A 24,378-nucleotide genomic window follows, 5' to 3' on the forward strand; every position below is an offset into this window, starting at 1 on the left:
GGCAACCACCGTGCCGCGTGGTCGCCTAGGCAACCACCGGGCCACGTGGTAACGCGAGTGGCGCATTCTGCGGCCTAGCGGGCGACATCGCTGACGGTGGCCGCCCGCGTCCTCACGACGTCTTTTAAAACGTTACCCGTCTCTTAATTCAGTGTACGTCGCCCTCCTCCTCCCCCGCCACCGCCACTACCATGTATCAAGTGAAGGAAGGGGAGTTCACGGCTACGATTTACACAATGGTGGGTGGCGAGTGAGGCCGCCGCCTCGCCTTGCTCACACAACACGTCCACCACGCCTACCTGTCAACCCACACAGTCTAAACACCGTTACTCTTGTACAGGGGAGTTGAGTATAACGTTTTGTTGTCTAGTTGTTTGTTTATTTCTCTCTTGTGGTGGGGCATTGTAGGATGAGCTTTGAGATTTTATAAAGGGCACGGGGTGATCGATAAAGTCTGAGTTGGTCTGTCAAGGTAGGGCACTGATCAGGGGTTGACAGGTACGACTACGTATGAAGAACAAGAATAGGTTTTAACCATTTATGGCAATAAAATAGCTGTTACGATGTTCAAACACCACGTAGATTAATGTTGCAAGCAATCGGTTGAGTCGTGGACGCTGGTTTAAATGTTGAACTCGCGCGTTAAACGGAGATGCTTCGCTAAATCCGCACTAAATCGCGATTTTAAGTTTTCGTGACTGCAGGTATCCATACTCTTTGGTTCTTTCGGTAAAGTCACGTAGATCTAAAACAAACCAAATTAAATCACGACGTTTCGAGCGCAACACCCCCGTCTCAGCAGTTGTTTCGTGCTGTGGTTGTCCCACCTGATGACGGCCCGAAACGTCGCGATTTAATTTATTTTTCGATTTAAAGCTTTCGTGACTGCAGGGATTCATCTTCTTGGTTCTTTCGGTAAAGTCACATAGAAGGGAAATTATAAAAATAAAACATAATAAAATACAATTCTCACTAGTGAGAATTGTATTTTATTATGTTTTGTGAGAATTGTATTTTATGTTTTATTTTTATTATTTTATTATTTCCCAATTCTCAGTGAGAATTGTATAAAACATAATAAAATACAATTCTCACTAGTGAGAATTGTATTTCATTATGTTTTATTATTTTATTATTTCCCTTGTACGTGACTTTACCGAAAGAACCAAGAAGATACATTTATTTTGTTTTATATCTACGTGACTTTACCGAAAGAACCAAAGGGTATGAATCCTCACTCTTTGCTTTCTCTTATTCGATGAAGACGGTACATGCAGGAGTTGAACGTGGTCCTTCCGATGGCTTCACCGTTAACTTAGAATAGTGTCACGTTTGTTTTGTTTAACCGTGTGATAACTCAAAGAGACCCAGACAAAGTGACCCCGGGAGAAGAAGTCTGCCAGTAATAGGCGATGATTGCCCAATTGAGCGATTTGCTTCGGGAGAGAATTTCGCGTAATTTCGCTATTCCGCCTCGGTTTGAGGAGAGCAGACTACAGCGGTCTACTTTACTTTACAACCCATTATTTGGGTTGCATGGTCAACCCTTATTATAATCATGGGCTGTATGGTAGAGGCACGAGGATTTGAGAACATACGCAAGTGAAGAGACATTGTTTAAGGGTTAGAAAGTGTGCTGACTCCAGGACTTAGCCGATGGTCGAGACGAACGATGTTTCGTGTCGGCCAGGAGAGGGCAAAGCGCACGAGTGGTCGTCCTCTGCATAAATGAAGCGATGACATCAACTCGTTGTTATTGTTGTTTTTGCATGATGGTGCATGAACATGTATTGCGAACATCGTGAGAGCATCAGAGATGTTGAGGCCTTCATGCAGCTGTAGATTGACCGCAGCTAATGATGATGGATAGCATAATACATCATACATTGGGGATATTTTCTGACGTTAGCACAGCCTAAAAAAAGCGACGCAAATGGTTATTGGCTGTTTGAGGGTGTTATAATTGTTCTTTAGAAAGGGTTGCAGTTCCTGAGTTTAGAGGTGGGAGAGATTGTTATTTATATGTACACACAGTTATAGAAAATGATTATTTTACGGTTGAATTTTCCTTCCTACATACTCGATTCTACCCCCCCCCCTAGGGTTTTGGCAGACTGGCATACCTGGCACAAAAAGACAAAGATCCCCCGTATAGCCTTAACAGACTCTAGGGGCAAGTGCTGTTTGCGAGCACCTATAAAGGCCGCAACGGTACACGAGGGGGCGGATGGCCAGCACCACGCCCGACCGCATTTGTCTCCCCAGTGGCGATGTTTACACACCACACCAGATACTCATTTGAGACTGAGTCGACCTCGGGGAGCCCCGGAATCGGTTCAGATAATCGTCACTGGTGTTGGCCGTGAGCGGTAATCGAACCCCGGTGGCTCATAGCGCAGCGCGCTAACCGCTGCACCACCGCTCCCCGCACGCACACAGATACACAAACATCAGATAAAATCCGCCTAGAGGAAGGGGTGGAAAGCTGATCGAGCACAAAAATAGTTATTTTTTACTTGGAAATCCCATGTATCTAATTTTAGCCTTGTCTTACTTAGGTCACTTGTCGCTCGTGTCCCGTAATTGTTATTGCGCTATTATTGGATAAAGGTTACAAGTGCGTGTTAATGTGTGGCCCGCAAAGGTATTTGAAAAACGATTTGCGGCCCTAGTAAAGAAAAAGGTTTCTCATCTGTACCGTATAGCCCTTATAGACTGTGGAGGGCAAGTGTCACTCGCGAGTTCCTGGCGAACGTCGAGGCGATGTATATTTGGGGACCCCCTGTATGCAGATGCTGGGCTGACATTGCTAATGAGTTATGCAATGTTGGGGATTCTTTATTATTGTACATTGTATGTTGTTGAACTTCTTTCGCATATAGCTTGCTTTTATGGTGCAGAGAGTTGGAGGCATTGGATAAATAGGATTTTGTAGATAGCTACGGCAAGTGGTTCCGTTGATATTGCAACGAGGAGGGGGCCTGTAGACTTGAAAAGGAATCAGAAGGGTTGAAAAGCCAAGGTCCAATAAACTTTAACGTTATTTTACATACAATTTAATACATTCAGTTAAGATCAACACAATATAATAGCCTGTGTATGGCTCGCAAGATGTGGGGTTTTCAATATTGGGGCTGCATACTGTAAGAGACTCAGTAGTGTACAACAATTGTGTTTTAATGCAATGTTAACATGTGTGATAGATTAAAGATGGTCGCTATGGAGAAGCGATCGAGATCCTCAACAATGAGCTGCAGAAACAGCCCAAGGTATGATGCAATGCGAGGTATTTAATATTTCCATATAAACCACTCCATTATATGCAGGTGTACCTATTCCAACTCTTTTCAGGGCTCCCACAGTACCATATCACACAGCTCAGTGGCCACATTTGCATGCCAACTCAAATCTCACCAACTTTGAATCGAACAAAAAGTATTAAACATAGCCGTTGATCAACTTGTAATGTTTTCCGCCCACAGTTCACATACATGAGTTGTTCATTTCCATGACCAGTGTCTATACTGAATACCATTTCCAATAAGGTATTTTTTTAATTGACAAGTATTAAAAGCAAGCAGTTTTCAGAACTATGGTACTAGTACTTGCTTCAGTCTACAATATCACCATCAATATGGTATATAAAATTTAAGTACCGTAATGCTTGTGTTATGATTGTATATCATTTTTTCTTGACCAATTTTTACGAATAATTGTATTAATTCCACCAAATGTTGCTTCAACTGCAATGTTCCCTTTTACCCCTCCTTCCGCACACTCCCAACACACACACAGTCCCGACCGGCACTCTCCTTGCTGGCATACTGCTCCTTCCAGATGCAGGACTTTGCTGTTGCTGCTGAATGCTACGAGTCATTGGCGCAGCAGGCTGGGCCTGGCGACGAGGGCGCCGAATATCGGCTGCGTCATGCGCAGTCTCTGTACCGTGCCAGCGCCTATGCTGAGGCACTCAAGGCCACACTCGCTATGGAGGGCCCTGCTTATCAAGCCAAGGTACCCGTGTGCACGTGCACATGTGTGTGCTTGGTTGATCACTTCCAGAACTTCGGTGGCAGCGCATCTCAGGTCTTGTGTTGTCTGTGTGTTTCACATGTCCATCTCTACCGACCTTATACATTCGTATCGCTTTTCAATGCAGGTTGAAATAATTTATGCATTAGCTCTCTCTGTCCATCTGTCTGTCCATAATGGGGGAACAATAACTTATAAAGATGATCCATTATGAACCAAACATTAGTCTCAAGTTTTGTTTTTGATAGGGATAACCAGCCGAATATTTAAGACACAAAACCAGCACTAATAAGACCTGACTCGGCATCCCAGTGCAGCCGCTGAGGCACGCCTTCTCAGGCAGAGCCAATATTCGAGCTCTGGTTCATTGGTGTAGGGGTCCACCTCAATGAGCACTTTGATCTTAACTTATTTGAAATGTATAGAGAACCTTTGCTCAAGGTGCCTTCAGTAGTTTAAAAGTGCTAACAAAATAGATTGATTTAGATGGCAAGGGTGTGTAAGGGCCAAGGAATGAATGACTGTACCAGAAGGGACTTTGGGTCACGGTAGGGAAGGGGAGGGATGAGAAGGGTTGGAGGGGAGAGGGGAGGGAAGAGGACTATAATGGACAATGGAGAAGAGGTGAGCTTTAAGAGAGGAATGAAAGTAAGTTAAGGAGGGGGACTGCTAAATGTGCAGGGAGAAAGATTATCGAAAACGAGATTGGGCACAGGAAGAACAAGGAACAGAGAGAGATAGAAGATTGTGAATGAAGAGGACGAGAAGGGGCATACAAATAGAGGAGAGAGGCGAGATAGGGTGAGGAAAGGCCATGGAGAGATTTATAGATGAGTGTAAGGTGTTTGAAAAGACAGTGATAGTCAACGGGAAGCCAGTGAAGTTGACGGAGGAGAGGCGAAGTCTGAAAATTAAATGGTAGATTGAAAATAACCCGCGTGGAAGCATTTTTTATTTGTTGGAGGGGAGTGAGTGCATAGGCAGGGAGACCGAGAAGAAGAGAATTGCAGTAGTCCAGACGGGTAAAGATCAAGAGTATAAACCACGACTATGGCAACAAGATAAAATGAGAGGGCAGATTTTCTTGATATTGAATAGATTAAAGAGATAGATACGAGTTGTCATGACGAAAGTAAGTACTTCCAAGGAAAAACTCATGTTGTAAAGTGCTACGTAATCTGTGTGTTTGCGTGATTTTTCTCTCTTGTTATTATGTAAATTGTGTTGCAGCTGGAGTCAGTTCCAATGAGCATTGCAGCAATTGATTAAACTAAGCTGTGGAAGTTTCCTCATGCCCAGACTCCTAGTGTTTTATATTAATATAAATATATTTTCCCTTTGCCTGCTGACATTGAACTTTTTCATTTGCTCATTTTGCTGTTGTCTCTTTATGTCTATAATCTCAGGTCCTGAAATTGCAAGCTGCTATTAAATATGGGGAAGATGACCTGACTGGCGCCAAGGTGATACACTTGCAAGTGTGAATGTGTATGGCCTCACTGTATTTTGTTACATGTTTAGAGTGTATTAATGTATCTTCTTGGTTCTTTCGGTAAAGTCACGTAGAAGGGAAATAATAAAATAAAAATAAAACATAAAATAATTCTCACGACGTTTCGGCCACAACGCAAGCAGCCGTCCTCAGGTGAAGACACTGTCTTCCCGACAGACCTGTTCTTCACCTGAGGACGGCTGCTTGCGTTGTGGCCGAAACGTCGTGAGAATTATTTTATTATGTTTTATTTTTATTATTTTTTAATTTCCCTTCTACGTGACTACCGAAAGAACCAAGAAGATGAATCCCTGCAGTCACGAAAGCTTTAAATCGAAATGTATTAATGTATTCAAAATGGGAAAACTCCAGTATCAGATGGAATAACTTGGGAGATCATAAAGAAAATAGAACCAGCTGTTGGATAGAAAAGATCAGACCAAGATAGTTATTGTATTGCACAGAAATGAAATACCTCAATAAAGAAATGATGCCTCAGTTATTCTTCATATATGAAGGCGTGACAAAAACTGAAAATTATGAGCCTCTCATCACATCTATATACATTGTTCACGAACATCATAGAGAACCAAATACTAAATATTGACTTAAAGCTTTCGTGACTGCAGGAATTCATATTCTTTGGGTCTTTCGGTAAAGTCACGTAGATAGGTTTAAAGAAAATAACAAAAAACTACGACGTTTCGATCGCAACACAAGCGTTTGTCATCAGGAAGAATAAAAAGGGGGGACAGCTGCTAAGGCAGACTTTTAAAGGTTTAAAATGGGTGTAGCCTATTTATGTCGACATTTCTGGAAGACTTTGCTGTTTTTTCCAGGATTTTTTCTGTTGCGTATAGTCACTTTAAGATGTTTCTTGTTCATGTTTTTGTTTTGTTGCGGTTGCACCCGAGTCAAGAGCCGCATGGCTCACAGGGTTAAACCTAATAAATGAAAAACTGAAACAGTGCCAACTGTGCACATCGAATGTACGGTGGAAAGACAATGATCAGGGCATGCTAGAAAATTTAGCTTGCTCAATATTCTATGTAGCATTGCTCTGCACACAGCTCAATGTTTGTGAAAGAGAGGGACATTACGCTCACTACATATACACCTTAGAAAATTTGTCAGTAAATGGCCATTCTCAATCGTATTAACTTCCAATCCAGCGTATTTCATTGTTTGCTAATCTCAAGCTATATGCACATTGCACACATCATGTTGGGAAAAATATATGAAAAGCGTGTCCATCGGGAGGAGACAGTGAATGGCGTTTTGAGAACCGTTATTCACGTGGTTGTATAATGTATCCCGCAGAGCCTGGTGGAACAGTGTGCTGCAGATGATCCAGACACAGAAAACAATCTGGGCTGCCTGCTATATAAGGAGGGCCACTTTGACGAAGCGTGCTTGCGTTTCACCACTGCCATGCAGCTTGCGCCCTACCGACCCGGTCAGGACCACACCTGGTGACACAGATATTAGTGGCAGGACTCGTTGATCAAGATACCATTACTATAATTCACATTCATTAAGTGAGACTTAATAACAGTGCCGGATTATCCTAGTAGCAAAAGTAGCATATGCTACGGGATTCGCACTTTCAGGGGCCCCGCGCTAAATGCTTTCAAGCTATCAATTCTGGTTCAGTGATTCTGAACTTGCTCGATTACTATAGTACTACACCACCTTCAACTTTTATGAACGACTGGGTGTTTAAGGTTAGCGATTTGCCATATTATCTTGTTGTATAGAAAAGGAAAAAAATGCAATTACTTTACTATGTAAGTAAAAAATTGTGTTTTAATATTAATGTGTTTTTTTATTTAGGGCCCCTTTATAATATATGCTACAGGCCCCACACTAGCTTAATCTGGCACTGCTTAATAGTTGTAGGAAAATGTATATGTTTCCACGGTCATTATAAACCAGGCACGGACCAGGCTCAGCCATTCTCTTTAATGCTCCAGCTCCTCTGTGATACAACAGTTGATTCACATTACGTAATCAAGTACCGTTGTTTCAAACCATATTAGCAACTTTTTACTTTAAATGGGATATGACGATTGATCAATTGTTTCTGTGGGATTCAATTGAATTCAGGACTAAATAGCTGCTTGCTTGGAATGGAAGCATTTTCCAATTGCTGGCCGCACGTGTTGATTTGTGCTGGCAGTACTCTGCTCTAATACCGCAATGGATGAGTGTTTGTCTAACTGCTGCTTCATTTTCTAGATCTATCCTACAACCTGGCGCTCTGCTACTACAGCATGAAGCAGTACGCCCCTGCCCTCAAGCATATTGCTGATATTATTGAGAAGGGCATTCGCACGCATCCTGGTAGGCAAGGCACTTTGCGTGTGCCTCTGTGTATATGTGGGGAGCGATAGTGTAGCGGTTAGCATGCTGTGCTACGAACCCGGTGACCCGAGTTTGATTTCCACTCACGGTCAACACCTGTGAAGCTTATTTGAACCAGTCATGTGCCTCTCCTGGGTAGACTCGGCCTCAAATGAGTACCTGGTGCGGTATGTAAACATCGCAACTAGACGGACAGAGGGAGCTGGGCGTAGTGTTGGCCACCCACCCCCTCATGTGCCGTACTGGCCTTCATAAGTGCTCATTAACATCACTTTCCCCAACAGTCTGTTAAAGGCTATACAGGGATTTTTTGTGTGTATGTGTGCATTCTTGGCATTCTTATTTCAATTTACAGTCAAATGCATTAATTTATGTTTATGAAGGGTTGTTTCGTTTTTCTGGAAACAAACTGCAAAATTAAGTTAAAGGCTATACAGGGAATGTTTGTGTGTATGTGTGCATTCTTGGCATTCTTATTTCAATTTACAGTCATATGCATTAATTTATGTTTATGAAGGGTTGTTTCGTTTTTCTGGAAACAAACTGCAAAATTAAGTTTTCCATCTTTGAATTATTGCACAAATTCCTATAAATTTAATATATTATAATTATTTATATAATGTTAATTTACATAAATTAAAACGTTGTCTTCACAGCTTACCAGTACTATAGAGGAATTGAAATCAGACTATCTTATGTGTGCCAATGAGTACAATGTAATCATTAATAACGCAACAGAAGCATTTTTATTGAAATATACCTCTAAATAAGGCCAGATGCTTAAAAGATATGCATAGAGAATACATCTTACAACTTTGCCTCATTAAAAAATGTATATCAATTGATACCAGCCAGACAATTTAATTTTTCTAAGCTAACCACTTTTCTGCATTCATTTTTAAACTGAGCCAGAATTATCTTACCTATAAGTGTTAAATCAGGTATGTGGCTCCCAAGACAAGTTATTATCCAGCAAAAACGTGGATTATATCCACAATAATTCACCTGGTGATTTGATGTGGTTCCATGAGTGGCATTGCAATTCAAATTTAAGAATATAATTTTTGTTACATTTTATTGTATCATTCGAATTGAACTTTTTTTGTCTTGTTTGTACAAGTTGTGTCCACTACATTTGCCTAAATAGAACATTCACAATATCATTTGCATGCATTTTTTTGAAATCATCACTTATCACATGCATGATTTCATACGTGGGTAGTGTAATAACTGGTATTATCAATGAATGTGTTCTTGTCTAGTGGATTCATTTGCTGGCGATTGATTTTCTACTCGTTCATTTTATTCCAGAGCTGAGTGTGGGAATGACTACAGAGGGCATCGAAGTGCGCAGTGTGGGCAACACACAGGTTCTGCATGAGACAGCCCTGGTTGAGGCGTTCAACCTCAAGGCAGCCATCGAATATCAACTGAAAAACTGTGAGCACAGCAATAATAGTAAAAATGTGGTATATTTATCCAGGCAAACCTCTCCAAATCTGATGGTTCCTTTGCAGGAGAGTCCTGCATTTATTTTGTATATCATTGCAATTTCGAAACTGGATTTTTTACTTGTGCTATTTTAGCTCAAGAAATATCGTCAGTGGTGACTTCAGTGACGTCTCACTTCCGTGCACACAGGAAGGTTACATTTACACAGAAAGCAAGCTATTGTGTAACAGTTTAGTGTGTAAATGTCTTCTTGTTACTTGTTAATATGCAGTTGTACATTCACAGAAATGGATGCATGATGAATGACGCAGTTTCTCCACTCTCCATCTTAGCCTTGTTCAATAATACATTGGCACTGGTATTTTATCAATATCTGATACTATTTTTGTTTTACTAATTGCAGTTTTGCCAGGAAATCCTCACCAAGGCTTAAAACTCAGGGTCCTACATTGGGATATTTGGCCTATTCCATGAATGTTTACCATGTGGGAGGAAAATACATGCCAAAATATCTTATTTATTTGAAACTTGCAAATGGCAGTGAGGCAGTTTGTGCCATCCATTTAACTTTATAGTTTCCCCACTGCCCAGGTCAGGTGATACCCTCTAAAACAAATCGAACTTGCATTCTGAAAGGAAGATATTATTTCAGATAATTTTGTGTATTATTGATCTTTGAACTAATTTTGGTTCTTACGTTGTAAACATGACAAACATCTTTCATCTTCTTGGTTCTTTCGGTAAAGTCACGTAGAATGGAAATAATAAAATAATAAAAATAAAACATAATAAAATCATTCTCATGACGTTTCGGCCACAACGCAAGCAGCCGTCCTCAGGTGGAGAACAGGTCTGTCGAGAAGACAGACCGAAAGAACCAAGAAGATGAATCCCTGCAGTCACAAAAGCTTTAAATCGAAACATCTTTCATTTTATTAGTAATATGATGAATGTATAATCAAAGCATGCCACGAACATGACGTGTATGTAAAGTTTGTCTCTGCATTGTGAATCTACCCAACATATAAATATGGTAATTATTATTGATATAGGTTACCCTACATAATTATATTATTAAGTACAGAATATGTTTTGTGCAAATACAAAGTATAAGGGTTACTTTCACACTGACATGCAGGTACATTATTCTCATTGAATATACTGTAATCAAAATGTAAATGCATTACACGACACTAAGTACTTTGATTTGAAGCTTTCGTGACTGCAGGAATCCATACTCTTTGGTTCTTTCGTAAAAGTCACGTAGGTAGAAAAAAATTAATAGATCACGACGTTTCGATCGCAACACAAGCAACCGTCATCAGGTGTGAAACAAACACAGCAGGAGGACTGCTGACATAGGAGAAAGAGCTGCTGCAACAAGAGTTTATATAGGATTTTGGTGGGCCCAACCCAAGCGTAAATGGGTGGAGCTAGAGATGAAATTTGTACGTAAATGTAAATGTGAGAGATTAGCATGTCAATGTGAGACGGTCCCAGCCAATGAGAAGATTAGCATGTCAATGTCAGAGAGCCGGGCAACAGGAACCAAAAAACCCTAAGAGCAAGAGGTACACATGATGAGAGGGAGACACAGAAATAACAGCTGACATAGGCAGCCTAACCTGCCAGCCTACCTGCCTGCCTATGTCAACTGTTATTTCTGACTCTCTGTGTGTCTCTGTCTCTCTGTGTCTCCCTCTCATCATGTGTACCCCTTGCTCTTAGGGTTTTTTGGTTCCTGTTGCATGGCTCTCTGACATTGACATGCTAATCTTCTCATTGGCACGCCTCCGGTGGCTGGGATGACGGTTGCTTGTGTTGCGATCGAAGCGTCGTGATCTATTATATTTTTTCTACCTACGTGACTTTACAGAAAGAATCAAAGAGTATTAAGTACTTTGCATTTTTAGTATTTATATTGTCAAATGATTTCTTGTTCAAATGAGCATTGAAGCAGTGCAGCACCCATCTGTTTACAGCTGCAAGCCAATGGTGGAAATGCCTATGGTGGGGGCGAGGCTATAAAGCCAGACAACCACAAAGCGGGACTCATTTTCTTCCTCAAACCTGTTTGATACTCGTCTGCAATATTATGATTTATACCAGTGGTTCTTAACCTTTACTGCAGCCCTGCACCCCTTTGGTTCTCAATTGTAAAACATGTTAATAAATACGTCGGATTCTCAAAAAACATCCCATGTCTCACACCACCAGAAAGGGCATCTCACAGCTCCAGGGGGTGCGTGCACCCGAGGTTAAGAATCATTGATTTATACGCTGCTGTAACTTAAATGTTTTTCACCAAGGTCGTCTGCGGGTCATTCTTGTGAATCAGCTTAAGGCTGACTATTTCTTACCCGTGTAAACAAATACAATCAATCAATTCTTGACCCCAAAGGGCCCCTAACCAGGATTTGAACTTGCAATTTTCTGATTGCGATATGCTCACCCTACTGCTGAATCATATGGCCAGATATATATAGTGTACATACACATACATTATATGACTTACAAATGACTGTATACTTTTGAGTGAATTTTTTTTTTTATTGCTGTCTCACCACAGTTGAGGCTGCGCAGGAAGCACTGACAGACATGCCCCCACGGTCAGAAGAGGTATGGTGCTGCATAGAAACATAGATCTTAAAGTGCACCACTGGCAACATACTTACTTGTCTGGATGGAGTTGCAGAATTATGTAAAATTGCCAATCAATTCGTCCAACCTGATATACATGACCTGTCATGCTTCTAGCCTGCTCGGTATGAGTTGGTGATGTCATACCCTTGAAATGTGTAAGGTTCCCCACACCTCTGATGATCACGGTTGGCTATGTATGGTGTGAAAGAAGTTCAACATACATACAAGATGGGAATGATAATGGGGGTTTTTGGGTGATCTAAAATTAGACAATGGCAGGGAAATCCATTATAGATTTGAAGTTTTCGTGACTGCAAGGATCCATGTCAATAAATTGTCGAGTAAGCGCCCACCATGTAAGAACAAATATCTCTGTCAAACCTCACCATCAATCTGTTATGTTAATCCTATCATAAGTGTATGTACATTTTATTTTAAATAAAACAATTGATGATTTTATATTTAGATTGCATTTACTGAATTTACTCTTAAGTCCTTTTAAGCTGTTATTTTTTATGTGCTCAGCTTTTCCTTGTGTCTCAGTGGAACCTATACTTGAATGGTTATGAATTTCATTCCACGTGAAAAATATACAAGTTTGATAAGCTTACCAAGATCTGTACATTACAATCAATATACTTCATACATCCATATAATACAAGTTTTAAGCCCCAAAAATATGCTTCTACACTAATAGATTCTACCAGTTGTTTCCTCGCAGGTCACAGCTCAATAACATTGCAGGCAGCCAGATCCAGCATCACTTAGCAGCATCCATATCTGGCCATAATGCCACTGACACAAAATTCTATGCCAGATGTTTATACCAAGCGGTGAATGGAAAATGTTTCATCATATCAAGAAAGTTGTTTTTGTTTCAAAAGTGAAGCGGCTCACTGTGAGATGGAGCTTAATGGACAGTGGGTGATAACATTCAAGGTCAAATAAAAATGTGACATCGCTAACCATTTTATTTGTACGCAGGAGTTAGATCCAGTGACTCTGCATAACCAGGCACTCATGAACATGGATACCCGGCCCAGTGAGGGCTTTGAAAAATTGCAGTTCTTACTGCAGCAGGAGACCTTCCCTCCGGAGACATTTGGCAACCTTCTGTTGCTGTACTGTAAGCATGAGGTATGATTTTATAGTGAGGCTGTGAGACTTGCCTTTTGCAGGTGGTCTCTGTTGTTTTAACCAGCATGTTATGAATGGTTTGAGCCCATTTGTCTTTAAAAACACTAACTTCCTCTATGACTTGTCCTAGTAACATCAAGTTTTGCTTTGCTTTTCATTATCTCATGGTCTTTGAGCAAGTAGTGGTGGAGCCAACTTAAGCACACATGTGGGCATGTCAAGGGCTTATCAATATCAGTGCACCTTTCACATACTTCACATACATTGTCAATAAATTAATATAACAAAAACTCAACATCCGTCAAGAACACTGCCTTAAAAGCAGTGGTCCTTCTCAAAAGCACATACATCAGATGTTTAAGATGGATTCATATAGTTTGGTTGATAATTAATCACATTACTGCTTTGAGAAATTATTTTTAAAAAAGTTCAACTGCTCCAAACTCTGCCCTGTTCTATATCTTACACAGATTTACTAAACGCATTATTGCCTGCTCATTGGGATTACGTTATTGAAAGTAAAATTCCGCTCACTTGCTCTCACCCTTGCTATGTACTTGTCTCCCTGTGTGTCTGCAGTATTACGACCTTGCTGCAGATGTTCTGGCAGAAAACGCTCATCTCACATACAAAATGCTTACACCGGTAATGCACACCACATGCAGTACTGCACCACCTTGGCAAGATGACATGGTCCGCAGTTGTCTTCACGCAATGTTGTTGCTCTACCCTACCTGGATGAGATGTACATGGGTAGAATTGTGGAGTTAAAATCCCGTTTTCTTAAGTTTGAGTTAGGCTGTTATGAGGTTGGCCGGAATCTACTATTTAATTTTTAGGTCTATTAATTTGCTGTAGTGTAATTGGTTAGCACACTGGGCTAACAATCCATACCATCTCTCAGCGTGGCAGTTGAAACAATGGGCAAGTTTGTTAAATCCTGTTACCTCCATCTATCCAGCAGTATAAATTGGTTTACTACAGTTGACTGGCAGGTCCAGCGTGAAATAATGATCAATTATATTGAACAATGCTACGATACCTACTTACACGTCTGTCTGTCTTGTGGTGGATTTGCAGTACCTATATCAATTCTTGGACGCCATGATAACATGTCAGACTGCACCTGAGGAGGTAACGTAGAGTTATTTTTTTATACACATGTAATTTTGATGAAATGTTTATTGGTAACATCATCATTGCTATTTAAATGTATTTATGTGACCACTTTTTGTATATATTAAAATAAAATCAATGCAAGTATATTTAATGTCATTACTATGTATAAAGTTTGTTTAATGTTGACTGCATGTTTTTATAATACGATTATCATGGTTTCATTTTCTTTGTTCAATATGGTAAATGGCTTCCCGCCAACTTTACTTATTTACACTTGACCAAACAGCACTTTTTTCCGTTCATCCTGCCAATATCTTTTACTGTAAAGCAATGATATTCTTAACATTGTTAAAGAGCTATTATCTATGTGGCTCTATCCAGGCATTCCACAAGTTTGACGAAATGGCATCCAAGTTGACAGAGCAGCTCCGCAAGCTCACCAAGCAGGTGTCGTGTCAACAGCAAGCCCTACACTGCTGCTCCTGCATGCACCGATCCCACAGTCATAAAAGGAAAACTTATGTTGCATATGTCTAATATTAGATCAATATATTGCCTTCAAATGACAAACACTCTCACGGATGGATTGAGACGGTATTGTCTTGTCATTACACGGGACTTGCATGATTTATGGTGTGGGGATGTGAACAAGACTGGATGAGTTGAGCCTGCTTCAATTTCCAGCCACAACCAAATAGGAATTTATAATTCGGGGTAATGTGTGAGTGACACACCACCAGATAACAAATACACAGCACAAATTCACTGACGCCTAATATCTAAACACACCCCGGCACCTACACCCACATACTCAGTCAAGGTATGCATTCACAGCCCTTTCAGCTAAGAAGGAAGCTACTTGAAGCCCTTGTCAGTGCCCTCCAATAGGGTTGCGATATATTGTCTTGCTCGCATGTATGTATGTATGCACGTATATTGAATTTATCTCCACCATATGTAGCCAACCATGCTCATCGGAGGTGCGGGGGAAGGACAGACTAAACACAAAAATCAGTTTTTAAGAAATTAGTTTTTAGTCTAGATTTAAAAGGGCATAGCTCCGGTGGCTTCCTGATATCGGAAGGAAGAGAGTTCCAGACACCCGTAGAAGCGCATCTGAAAGTGAACATATGTTCGTCCACGCATTTTCCGTTGGAGTCGAGCGGTGCACGTATCCTCACAGTGCATGCCTCTCACCATTACCACAATCTATCCCATGCTGAATGTAACCTACAAATTGGCACAATTTTGCTTGACTTTTATCATTATGGTTTGTGGAAAAAACAACTTAATTGGCATTCTTGCCTACATGACAACTTGATTTTATTGGCTCTGTCAAGTGGTGGAGGATTTTGGATAAAAAAAAAAACTGAAGTTAAACCTATATTATCTAACCCCAAATAAACTAATTAGGAATCATAATATTGATTGTGAAAGCCTACATATAAAAGCTCTCTCTAAAAGTGTGTTTGCATGTATGTCTCTTACAATAAACCTATGTTACATTTGGCCAATAAGGACCTGCACCTTGTAACAAACATGAAAAATTAATTTCAGCCATGTTCAGTCTCTCCCCTAATGTATGTACAGGGCCTTGAATATTACACACATTGTGTTATCTTGAGTGCTTATGAGGCAGAACCCATCTTAAATTTAGAGCAGTTCCTTTGAGCTGAAATTGTTGTATCAAATTTTTTAAAGATGGGTATGCACTGAACTATTAATGATCGAATCCAGTTTCCTTGCCAAAAAAAGGTCGGTAGATAACTTTTGTTGCATGGATATCTAAAGGAAGGCTTTCTCACAGATGGAACTGAGTGTCCCGTGGGGTACCCGCCCCTGTGTCTCTCAGCAGGTCCAGGATGCCCGGGCAAACCGTGATGACGACGGCGTGAAAAAAGCCGTCAATGACTATGACGAAGTGCTGGAGAGGTGAGGGCAGCTCAAGGGTCAGCCCAGTCTCATTACTACAAGTGGTCATGCAATTTTCATATCAGGGCTCTACGACACATTTGACCACTTGTGAGTCGTGACGTAGCCAACACGGTGGCGTGTAGCATAGTATTGACAAGGCTCGATTATTGCAACTCACTACTCTACGGGACGTCTGGCAAAAAAATTACCAAGCTGCAGCCTGTACAAAATTCTTTGTCACGTGTCGTGACAGGTACTGCAAGATCCGACCATGTCCGTCCAGTGCACGCCGAGCTGCATTGGCTTCCGGTTGCCGAACTAATGCATTATAAGCCGCACTCGTTACACACAAAGTGCTTTCCGCAAGTGAACCACAATACCTTGTTGATCTTGTCACGGAGCATAAACCATCATGTGAACTCCAGTCATCTTTGCAGCTGCTTTTGGCTAGCCATTGGACAAAGACGGTCGACGCATTGTGTGCTTTCAAATGCGCTTCTGTGGCCGTCTGGAATGCTCTTCCGATATTAGGAAGGCACTGGAGCTATGCACTTGTAAATCTAGATTGAAAACTTGTTTGTTTTTAACTGCTTTTTGTGTTTAGTTGTCCTTCCCATGCATAGAGTTTTCTATACAAGTCAAGTTTTGCTGAAATATGCTCTTGGTGTCTACTATTTTGACTAGTAATTAATTAAACCCAGAACCACAGGATTATATCCATTGTTTTATCCTTCACACAAATGAAGCTCAAATCACTACTCACTGATTATTGACAAGTTTGTATATGGGGGAGAAAAAAAAACACCAAAGAATTGAGAAAAAAATCAAATCACATTAAACAAGAACAATTCAATGTTCACAAATAAAAATATTGCTGCCCTATCTTAGTCTGGTATTCAGTGAAACCTAAATATTTGTTTTTGATTTCTGTTGCCCAGTTGGTTTGACAACATTTGAGAATGCTGTGGTCGGATGCCCCGCAGGTTCGTGCCGGTACTGATGGCGCAGGCCCGCATCTATTGGGAGCGTGAGAGCTATGCGGCGGTGGAGCGGCTTTTCCGCAAATCGGTGGAATTCTGCAGCGAGCACGATGTGTGGAAGCTGAACGTGGCACATGTGCTCTTCATGCAGGAGGGCAAGTACAAGGAGGCCACCGGATTCTATGAGCCCATTGTCAAGAAAAACTACGGAAATGTACGCTGTAGTCTCTCTTATGCACCGTGGCACATGAGTCCTGTTATGCCCACTGTTGGTTACTGAAAAACAAACTTCCTTTTCCAAGCACAATAGCGATTAGTGGTATTTTGTTTTCAAGGTGACTCGTGTAACGGAACTACCTGTGCATGTAAATGTACCGCATTTTTGTTAGTCCGTTGCTGGATGATGGACTCCCCATGCTGTGTGAGTCATGGGGCAGGATGTTTGTGCTTGGTCGTGCCTGTTGGTGCCAGTTGATGAAGGTGGCGAGCATAGATGTACCATACAACGATGCATTTTGCTGCACTGACCTCTGTTGCCTATATCATGACCCCGCAAGCCCTATAGCAACCTTTGTGTACGTGGTGGTCATCCAATCAGGCGCTATCCAGGACCATCCTGCTTAGTTCCCGAGACCTGACAAGATCACGCACATTTTTGGTGATTTAATTAAAGGCATTTCAGATAACTTCTATGCATTTTACCTTGAACAAGTTAATGTTTATATATTTCTGTGATAATGTAATACTGCCTGAAAAATTATAATACAAAAATTTAAGGAAACACAAACACAGTGCCCATGAAAAAGAAGTAACATAATTCTAAATTAGGAATCAATTTCAAAACTATATTCATCTTAATAGTAAACATAATATAGGTAAACTGCAGGTTATCAGTGATGAGCCTCTAGTACACCTCAACATAGTCAATACAGAGGGGTTCTTCTAAATATTGGTAGTGCAGATGTGGAATATAAGTTTGCAGTTATATGTAGTCATTCTATTATGTGTATCCTATACAGCCTGCAGTATGTGCAACATATGTTGTGTGTGGCCTGTGCCATGTTTTGTGTGTGGTTGGCATGCTGTGAAATAATTTGCATGATATCTGTTGTTCCGTTCTTACTTGTAAAATGCAATCACATGTTTCTGCAGATTCTAGGCGTCAGTGCCATTGTACTGGCAAATCTCTGCGTTTCCTACATCATGACATCTCAGAACGAGGAGGTAAACAAGTCTAAAATAAATTTATTGCAAAAGCAAATGCTTTATTTTCAAGAAAAAGGGACAGCAGTTCATTTTATTGGCATCCATTTTGCCCAAGCCCTTAATTAGCAGTTTCACATTGGCATTTCTTAGAACCAAATGTGAATACAGCCGAGGAGTATATTACTACACATTTACATCCACAGTTGTGGACTTGTTAATATCCGTTGTTAGTGTGTAACTAGTTGGATTTGAATCTCCGTAGCTTTGCTGTGGTATTTGACCAGCAGACACCCTTTAATAGATATATGATTATAGCGATGAAGACCACCGGGAAAATCAACTACAATTACAGATGCACAGACAAATAATCTAATTTTAGCCTAGTTAGACATTTGCAACAAGGGCTGTTGCAACAAGTATGTTGTATCCAGCATATATATTGCACTAGCGGGAAGTACCCAGCATTGCCCGGGCGAAAAAGACACACACACACATCGACTTACACACACAGACATCGACCCACACACACAAACACATCGACTTACACACACACTCAAACACACATTGACTCACACACATCGACATACACACACACATATCGACGTACACACACAGCGACTCACACACATATCGACTTACACACACACACATCGACTTAAACACACACATACATAGACGCACACACACATCGAACTACACACACATATGGACTTACACATATCGACAAACACATAAATGGACTCACACACACACATCGACGTACACACGCACATCGACTCACACACATCGACGCACGCACATGGACTTCCACACACACACATGGACTTACACACACATCACTCACACACACATGGACTTACACACATCAATGCACACACAAACACATGGACTTACACACACATCAAGTGACACACATATTGACTCACGCACACACACACATCGACTTATACACACACACATCGACGCAGACATGCACATCGACTCACACGCACACATGGACTTAGACACATACATTATTTTAATATTTACTAACTTAATTTGAAAGATTAGTTGTCTACATGCACACATTATTTGAATATTTTCGAACTGAATTTTTAAATATTAGTTTTCTATCGACGTGAGTTTAGCGAAAGAAGCAAGAAAATAGTAATTAACAGTGCCGTGGTGAGGCGTAGTCCCATGCAGAGCCCCCGGCCTGGCCTAGATTTCCCAGCCGGCCGAGGTGGCACCTTGGCAGGCTGGGGCTGGGCTGCTACCCCCCCCCCACCCACGATCTCCCCGGCCGCTCTGCATTAATATCTACGGCCTATAGTAGTAGCATCTACCGACTCTATATTAGTAACTGCACGCATTGGGGTGGAGGGAGGAGAACAGGACATCACACTGTGAAGAATGAACCTCAGCGTTGTGTATATTTTTATAGTATTTTTAACGTGAAAGAGAATTCCCCCCTCCACGGATCGCGCGTGTGCATTGCTAGGGGCAACCCCAGGTCAGCTTTGTCGCGCATGCGCGAATGCGTTCTTTGTCGCTCGCAGAGCGGCGTAAGGAAATAAAAATAAATAGCGCTACATTGCTAATTTAACTACTTTAAAGTTGGCGGATGGGAAAATGGAATAGCGTTGGCTCACCACGGGGCTTATGGCGTGGTACCTGGCTACTTTTTTTAACGTAAAGCCCACGGTTTGCAAGCTAAATCCTTGCGTCCACACACAGAGACACACAGACAGATGGACGGACAGACAGACAAAGAATGCCTTTTATATATAAGATTGGAGTTCATTTGGACAGTTCCAAGAACAGCCGCTTGTATTTTCCAGCACTGACGTTGAAGTGCTCTAATTAACGAGTACACCTCTCATGTTGAGCTGTGTGAACATAGTTAAGTGGGTGCACTTATATACATATATTTTTTAAATACCCCACTTACATGAAACATGTTTTTTTTATATTTAAATGTATTTGATACGCATTTATTTAAAATATCGACATGTCGATATGTATTTCCTTGAGTGGGATATGTTGTTTAAGGAGGTATTATTCTTTTTAATGCTCACTTCCAAACTTCTAAAGCCCTTATTACACTAATGAAGAGCACTTAACTGAACAACAAAGATAACTGTAGTAACAAAGGCCTCTGATGCCTTCCTTGCAAATGCAATGCTAGACTTGCTTGCACTCATACATTTCTTAAAGCTGTTTTATATTTACACCATTGGTACCTCATTTGCCAGTAAAAATATGATAATTGTTTTTTTACCCTTTTATCTGGCAACAAAACTGACACCTTTTTTACGAGGAGTCATGTTTGCATAGACCACAATACCTGCAGTCATAATGCAAAAAAAAACATAACTATGATAATGTATGCACTGTCCTTGAAGTTGATTGGTCCACACCCGAGACAGCTTTCCTTAGAGCCTAGTCTCACATGGGTTGGACCAGATGACGCCAAAAGGCGCACAAAAAGGCGCACAACTCAAAGACAATGCACATTATCAGAGTTATGTTGCCAGATAAATGGGTAAAAAAACAATTATCCTGTTTTATATTTCTTAAGGCAGAGGAGCTCATGAGGAAGATAGAGAAGGAGGAGGAACAACTTGCATATGATGACCCTGACAAGAAGACCTATCATCTTTGCATCGTCAACCTCGTCATAGGGTGTGTACACAAGACGTCCTCAACTAACATTTGACAGTGTGGCATCACAATACAGTTTCTACAAACAAGAGTAACAGGCAATAAGTATCAACCCTTCTAATATAATTGAATGCCACTTTAGGTCAGTACAAATCTCTGACTCTATTAAACTTCCTTGATCTGTTTAATTCTCATGTAAATCTTATGTTTGAGTGTCTCGGTTTGTGAATGTCTACGCTGATGGCAACACAGCTTTGCCAAAGTCTGTTAACACTTGAACCAAACCTGTGTGTGCACACGTTTTCCCCCATAGAACTCTGTACTGTGCAAAAGGAAATTACGAGTTTGGAATTTCCAGAGTGCTCAAAAGCCTGGAGCCATACCAGAAAAAGGTATGAACCCGAAATCTGAGTGAGAAAATCATCACTGGTTAGCTCTTGGCTGTTATGGAAATACTGTGAGTGACAACCATTTACCAAGATCAAGTTGAAGCACTGGTTTGTCTCGTCGTGTTTGTGTTCACGATTGGGTTTTTACAGGTACGGTATCTTATTACCACCGTGAAATGTATGTAGGACACACATGTTACGTTGAGAGTATCATTATGTTTGTGAAAAAAAAACATTACAACCCGCCTTGCTGCCTGTTATTGTGCGTGCGTCTTAAAGCTGGGCACGGACACGTGGTTCTACGTGAAGCGCTGCTTCCTGTCCATGCTGGAGAACATGGCCAAGCACATGCTCTTGCTACGCGACGGTGTTCTGCAGGACTGCGTCGCTGCCCTGCAGCAGTGCGAGTGTATGTCTCCGCTGTTCTTGCCGCTTTGTGGTTATGGCCTGTAGACTGTGAAAATCACGAGTTCAGTAAACATTAATTACATGAGCAAAAAGGTATAACAGGTGACCAGCTTGTTCAGTCTTTTATTCAAAATACTAACGTTGTACGCACCAATGTACTTCTTGTTAGCCCATTTTTCTTTGTAAGTCATCAATTCAAGTTGTCAAATGAGTGATTTACTTGGGCTAAAGGTGACTTGTAAGGAAGTCATTCCATCGAGTGGTGTTTTAGTGAAAGTTACAGATCATGATTGGTGGCTGACATGCATTTTACCAATGTTTCTTTTCATGACCTAATAATAATACTTGAACTTTATATAGCGTCATTCAAGCCTCACAGCTTTCCCCAACCGGACGCAATGCACGTGTGTGTGTGTGTGCGCAGTGTATGGCCGCAACATCCCAGCCATGGTGGAGCAGCCCCTGGCGGAAGAGCGAGCGCATGGCGGGAGGAACACCGTGACCTACGAAGCGCGGCTGCTACATGCACTGATGCTGCGTGTTACGGGCTGGAGGCAGTGATGCGTACACTCGGCGCACACAGGCGCTTTGCGCAGCAGAGGTGCTCCCACATGCAAATCAATCTATCTGTTGTATTCGGCACGTCAGCCGATATGCGCACGAAACAATACGCTCACTCACACTTAGTAGCCTAAGGCACCATGATTACAAAGCCGAGTCAATGCTGAAATCGTGCCTCGATGGCAACGTAATGTACCTTGCCTTTATTACATCTGTACGAATACATACGCATGCCCACTCCATATATCAGACAGTTGTGTAATAAAGTACATATGCGTACGCTTACTCGAATTCCATAAAAAAAACTAATTTCACTTGAGACACTTGGCAATTTTTACTGCACTCATACACACGACTCCCGATGCTTGTTATACTTTTATTGACTCTTAATCATGTACATGTACAGCCCTTTGTGTCAATCCACCGCTGGGTTTTGGCGGTTGATTTTTTGCGTATGGTTGAACTTCTTTCGCCACCGTATGTTGGGCCTCGGCAAGGTAAGGTAAATTACCCTTTTTACCGGGTAAAAGGATAAAGGTAAAGGGTAAAGATGTCGACATGCCAAGGGGTAAGGTAAAGGGTAGGGTAAAGGTAGCTCGGAAGAATTACCCGGTAGGGTAAAGGTAGCGCGAATTATTACCCGGTAAATACGGTGCCTTGTTTACCGCTAAAAGCTCCGTGGCGCAGTCTGTGGCCTCCATTTAATAAGTAATATTTTTAAAAACTTAAAAAAAAACACGCTTTTATTAAATGTACTAGTAATGGCAAAACTCCACGACTCCAGGAAGTGGCCCCGAAGCTTGCCATGAAGTAAGGGACCGTGGGGAATTAACAGTCTGCGTCAGTTTAGCGTGGACAATTAGACCCAAGCCGAAACATAACATATACAAAATAATGTTAAAAAATATATATATTTTGATAGAATATAGTCTTGTCATCAGTATGACATAAGTATGCCAAGTTTGGAGTCGATACCACATTGGGAAGTGGGTTAAAATTGAGTTACAAGATTTGAGGATACGACGACGATGACAACAACGACATCAACAATGACAACAAGCGTGTAAAATTGGAATAATCGAGAGTATTTTATATGATTAAAGCGCTCTACCTGGCATTTACCGTTATAAACCTTGTTCATGTATAGTACTCTAGTAATTACCCTGTAATTGGGTAATTTGTATGGGGTAAGGGTAAAAGGTAGGGTAAAGGTAGGCTCGTTGCTTTTTTTACTTTTAACTTTTACCTTACCTTGCTGAGGCCTACCGTATGTAGCCAACCGTGCTAATCGGAGGCACTGACCACCAAGCTGACCACCGAGCTGGTCAGTGAGTATTGATCAAGGCAGGGAGCATAGAAGTACAGTACACATAGATTTTGTTGCACTGGCTTCTGCCCACAATATAGCGTCATGGATTTTAGCACGTTTTATTAAAGATTGTCCATCCAAGCACTATCATCCAGGCTCAAGTCGGTTTAGCTTCTAAGATTTGAGGAGACCCAGTGCATTTCAGGTGATTTGTTCAAAAGCTTTTGATATTTGTATAAAATGTTTAAAATAAACTCTTATTTTCCAAATGATCCTTGTGGTGCTTGTTTTATATGTGTTTGTGTCAGAATAAATTAGTCTAATTCAGGGATTTTATTTCGAGAACGAGCAGCTTTTACTTACAGCATGTGTTCTGCAGTTAAACAGTTGTAAACAATTTACATTAGATTACCTCAATTTACATGAGATTGCCTCAGAAATTCCTTGAATTCATAATCTGTATTGGACCCACGATTGAAAACAAGATGACCCAAGGTATCAAAACAGCCCCATTATACGGGGGAATTACTCGGATCAAGGGGTAAAAGCCGATACTATTCAAAGTGAAAACAAATCAACGTTTTTCCGTTTTAGGCATTTGGCTGCATGTATCATCGCCCTTTCACGTGCTAAGAATAAACATCCGCGTGGCGTTTGCGGAGGTGTTCCCTGGAGGTGTGTGTGTGCATGTGTATAAAGCATGGGGGTGCTCCGTCCTGCAAGTTCCTG

The 24,378-nt window shown here is 41.2% G+C and overlaps 1 protein-coding gene across 2 annotated transcripts; it reads left to right on the top strand.

The window, feature by feature from the left end:
* The first annotated feature begins 43 nt into the window (after positions 1–43).
* On the top strand, positions 44–23,921 carry LOC144719511 (intraflagellar transport protein 70A-like). 2 transcript variants are annotated; one of them, XM_078595503.1, is made up of 19 exons: positions 44–239; positions 3,204–3,269; positions 3,796–4,014; positions 5,439–5,495; positions 6,845–6,980; positions 7,763–7,867; positions 9,200–9,328; positions 11,910–11,959; positions 12,968–13,120; positions 13,700–13,765; positions 14,201–14,254; positions 14,621–14,686; positions 16,092–16,171; positions 17,137–17,347; positions 18,286–18,357; positions 20,900–21,003; positions 21,296–21,374; positions 21,651–21,780; positions 22,204–23,921. In XM_078595503.1, the coding sequence occupies exons 1-19, from the start codon at positions 192–194 to the stop codon at positions 22,338–22,340; spliced, it is 1,962 nt and encodes a 653-aa protein (XP_078451629.1). In that variant the 5' UTR covers positions 44–191; the 3' UTR covers positions 22,341–23,921. The 2 variants fall into 2 exon arrangements, with proteins under 2 accessions (XP_078451629.1, XP_078451631.1); XM_078595505.1 differs by having other exon boundaries at positions 16,095–16,171.
* Positions 23,922–24,378: the final 457 nt, after the last annotated feature.

This window comes from Lampetra planeri, chromosome 6 (assembly GCF_965212315.1).
Source record: "Lampetra planeri chromosome 6, kcLamPlan1.2.h2, whole genome shotgun sequence".
Taxonomy (NCBI): domain Eukaryota; kingdom Metazoa; phylum Chordata; class Hyperoartia; order Petromyzontiformes; family Petromyzontidae; genus Lampetra; species Lampetra planeri.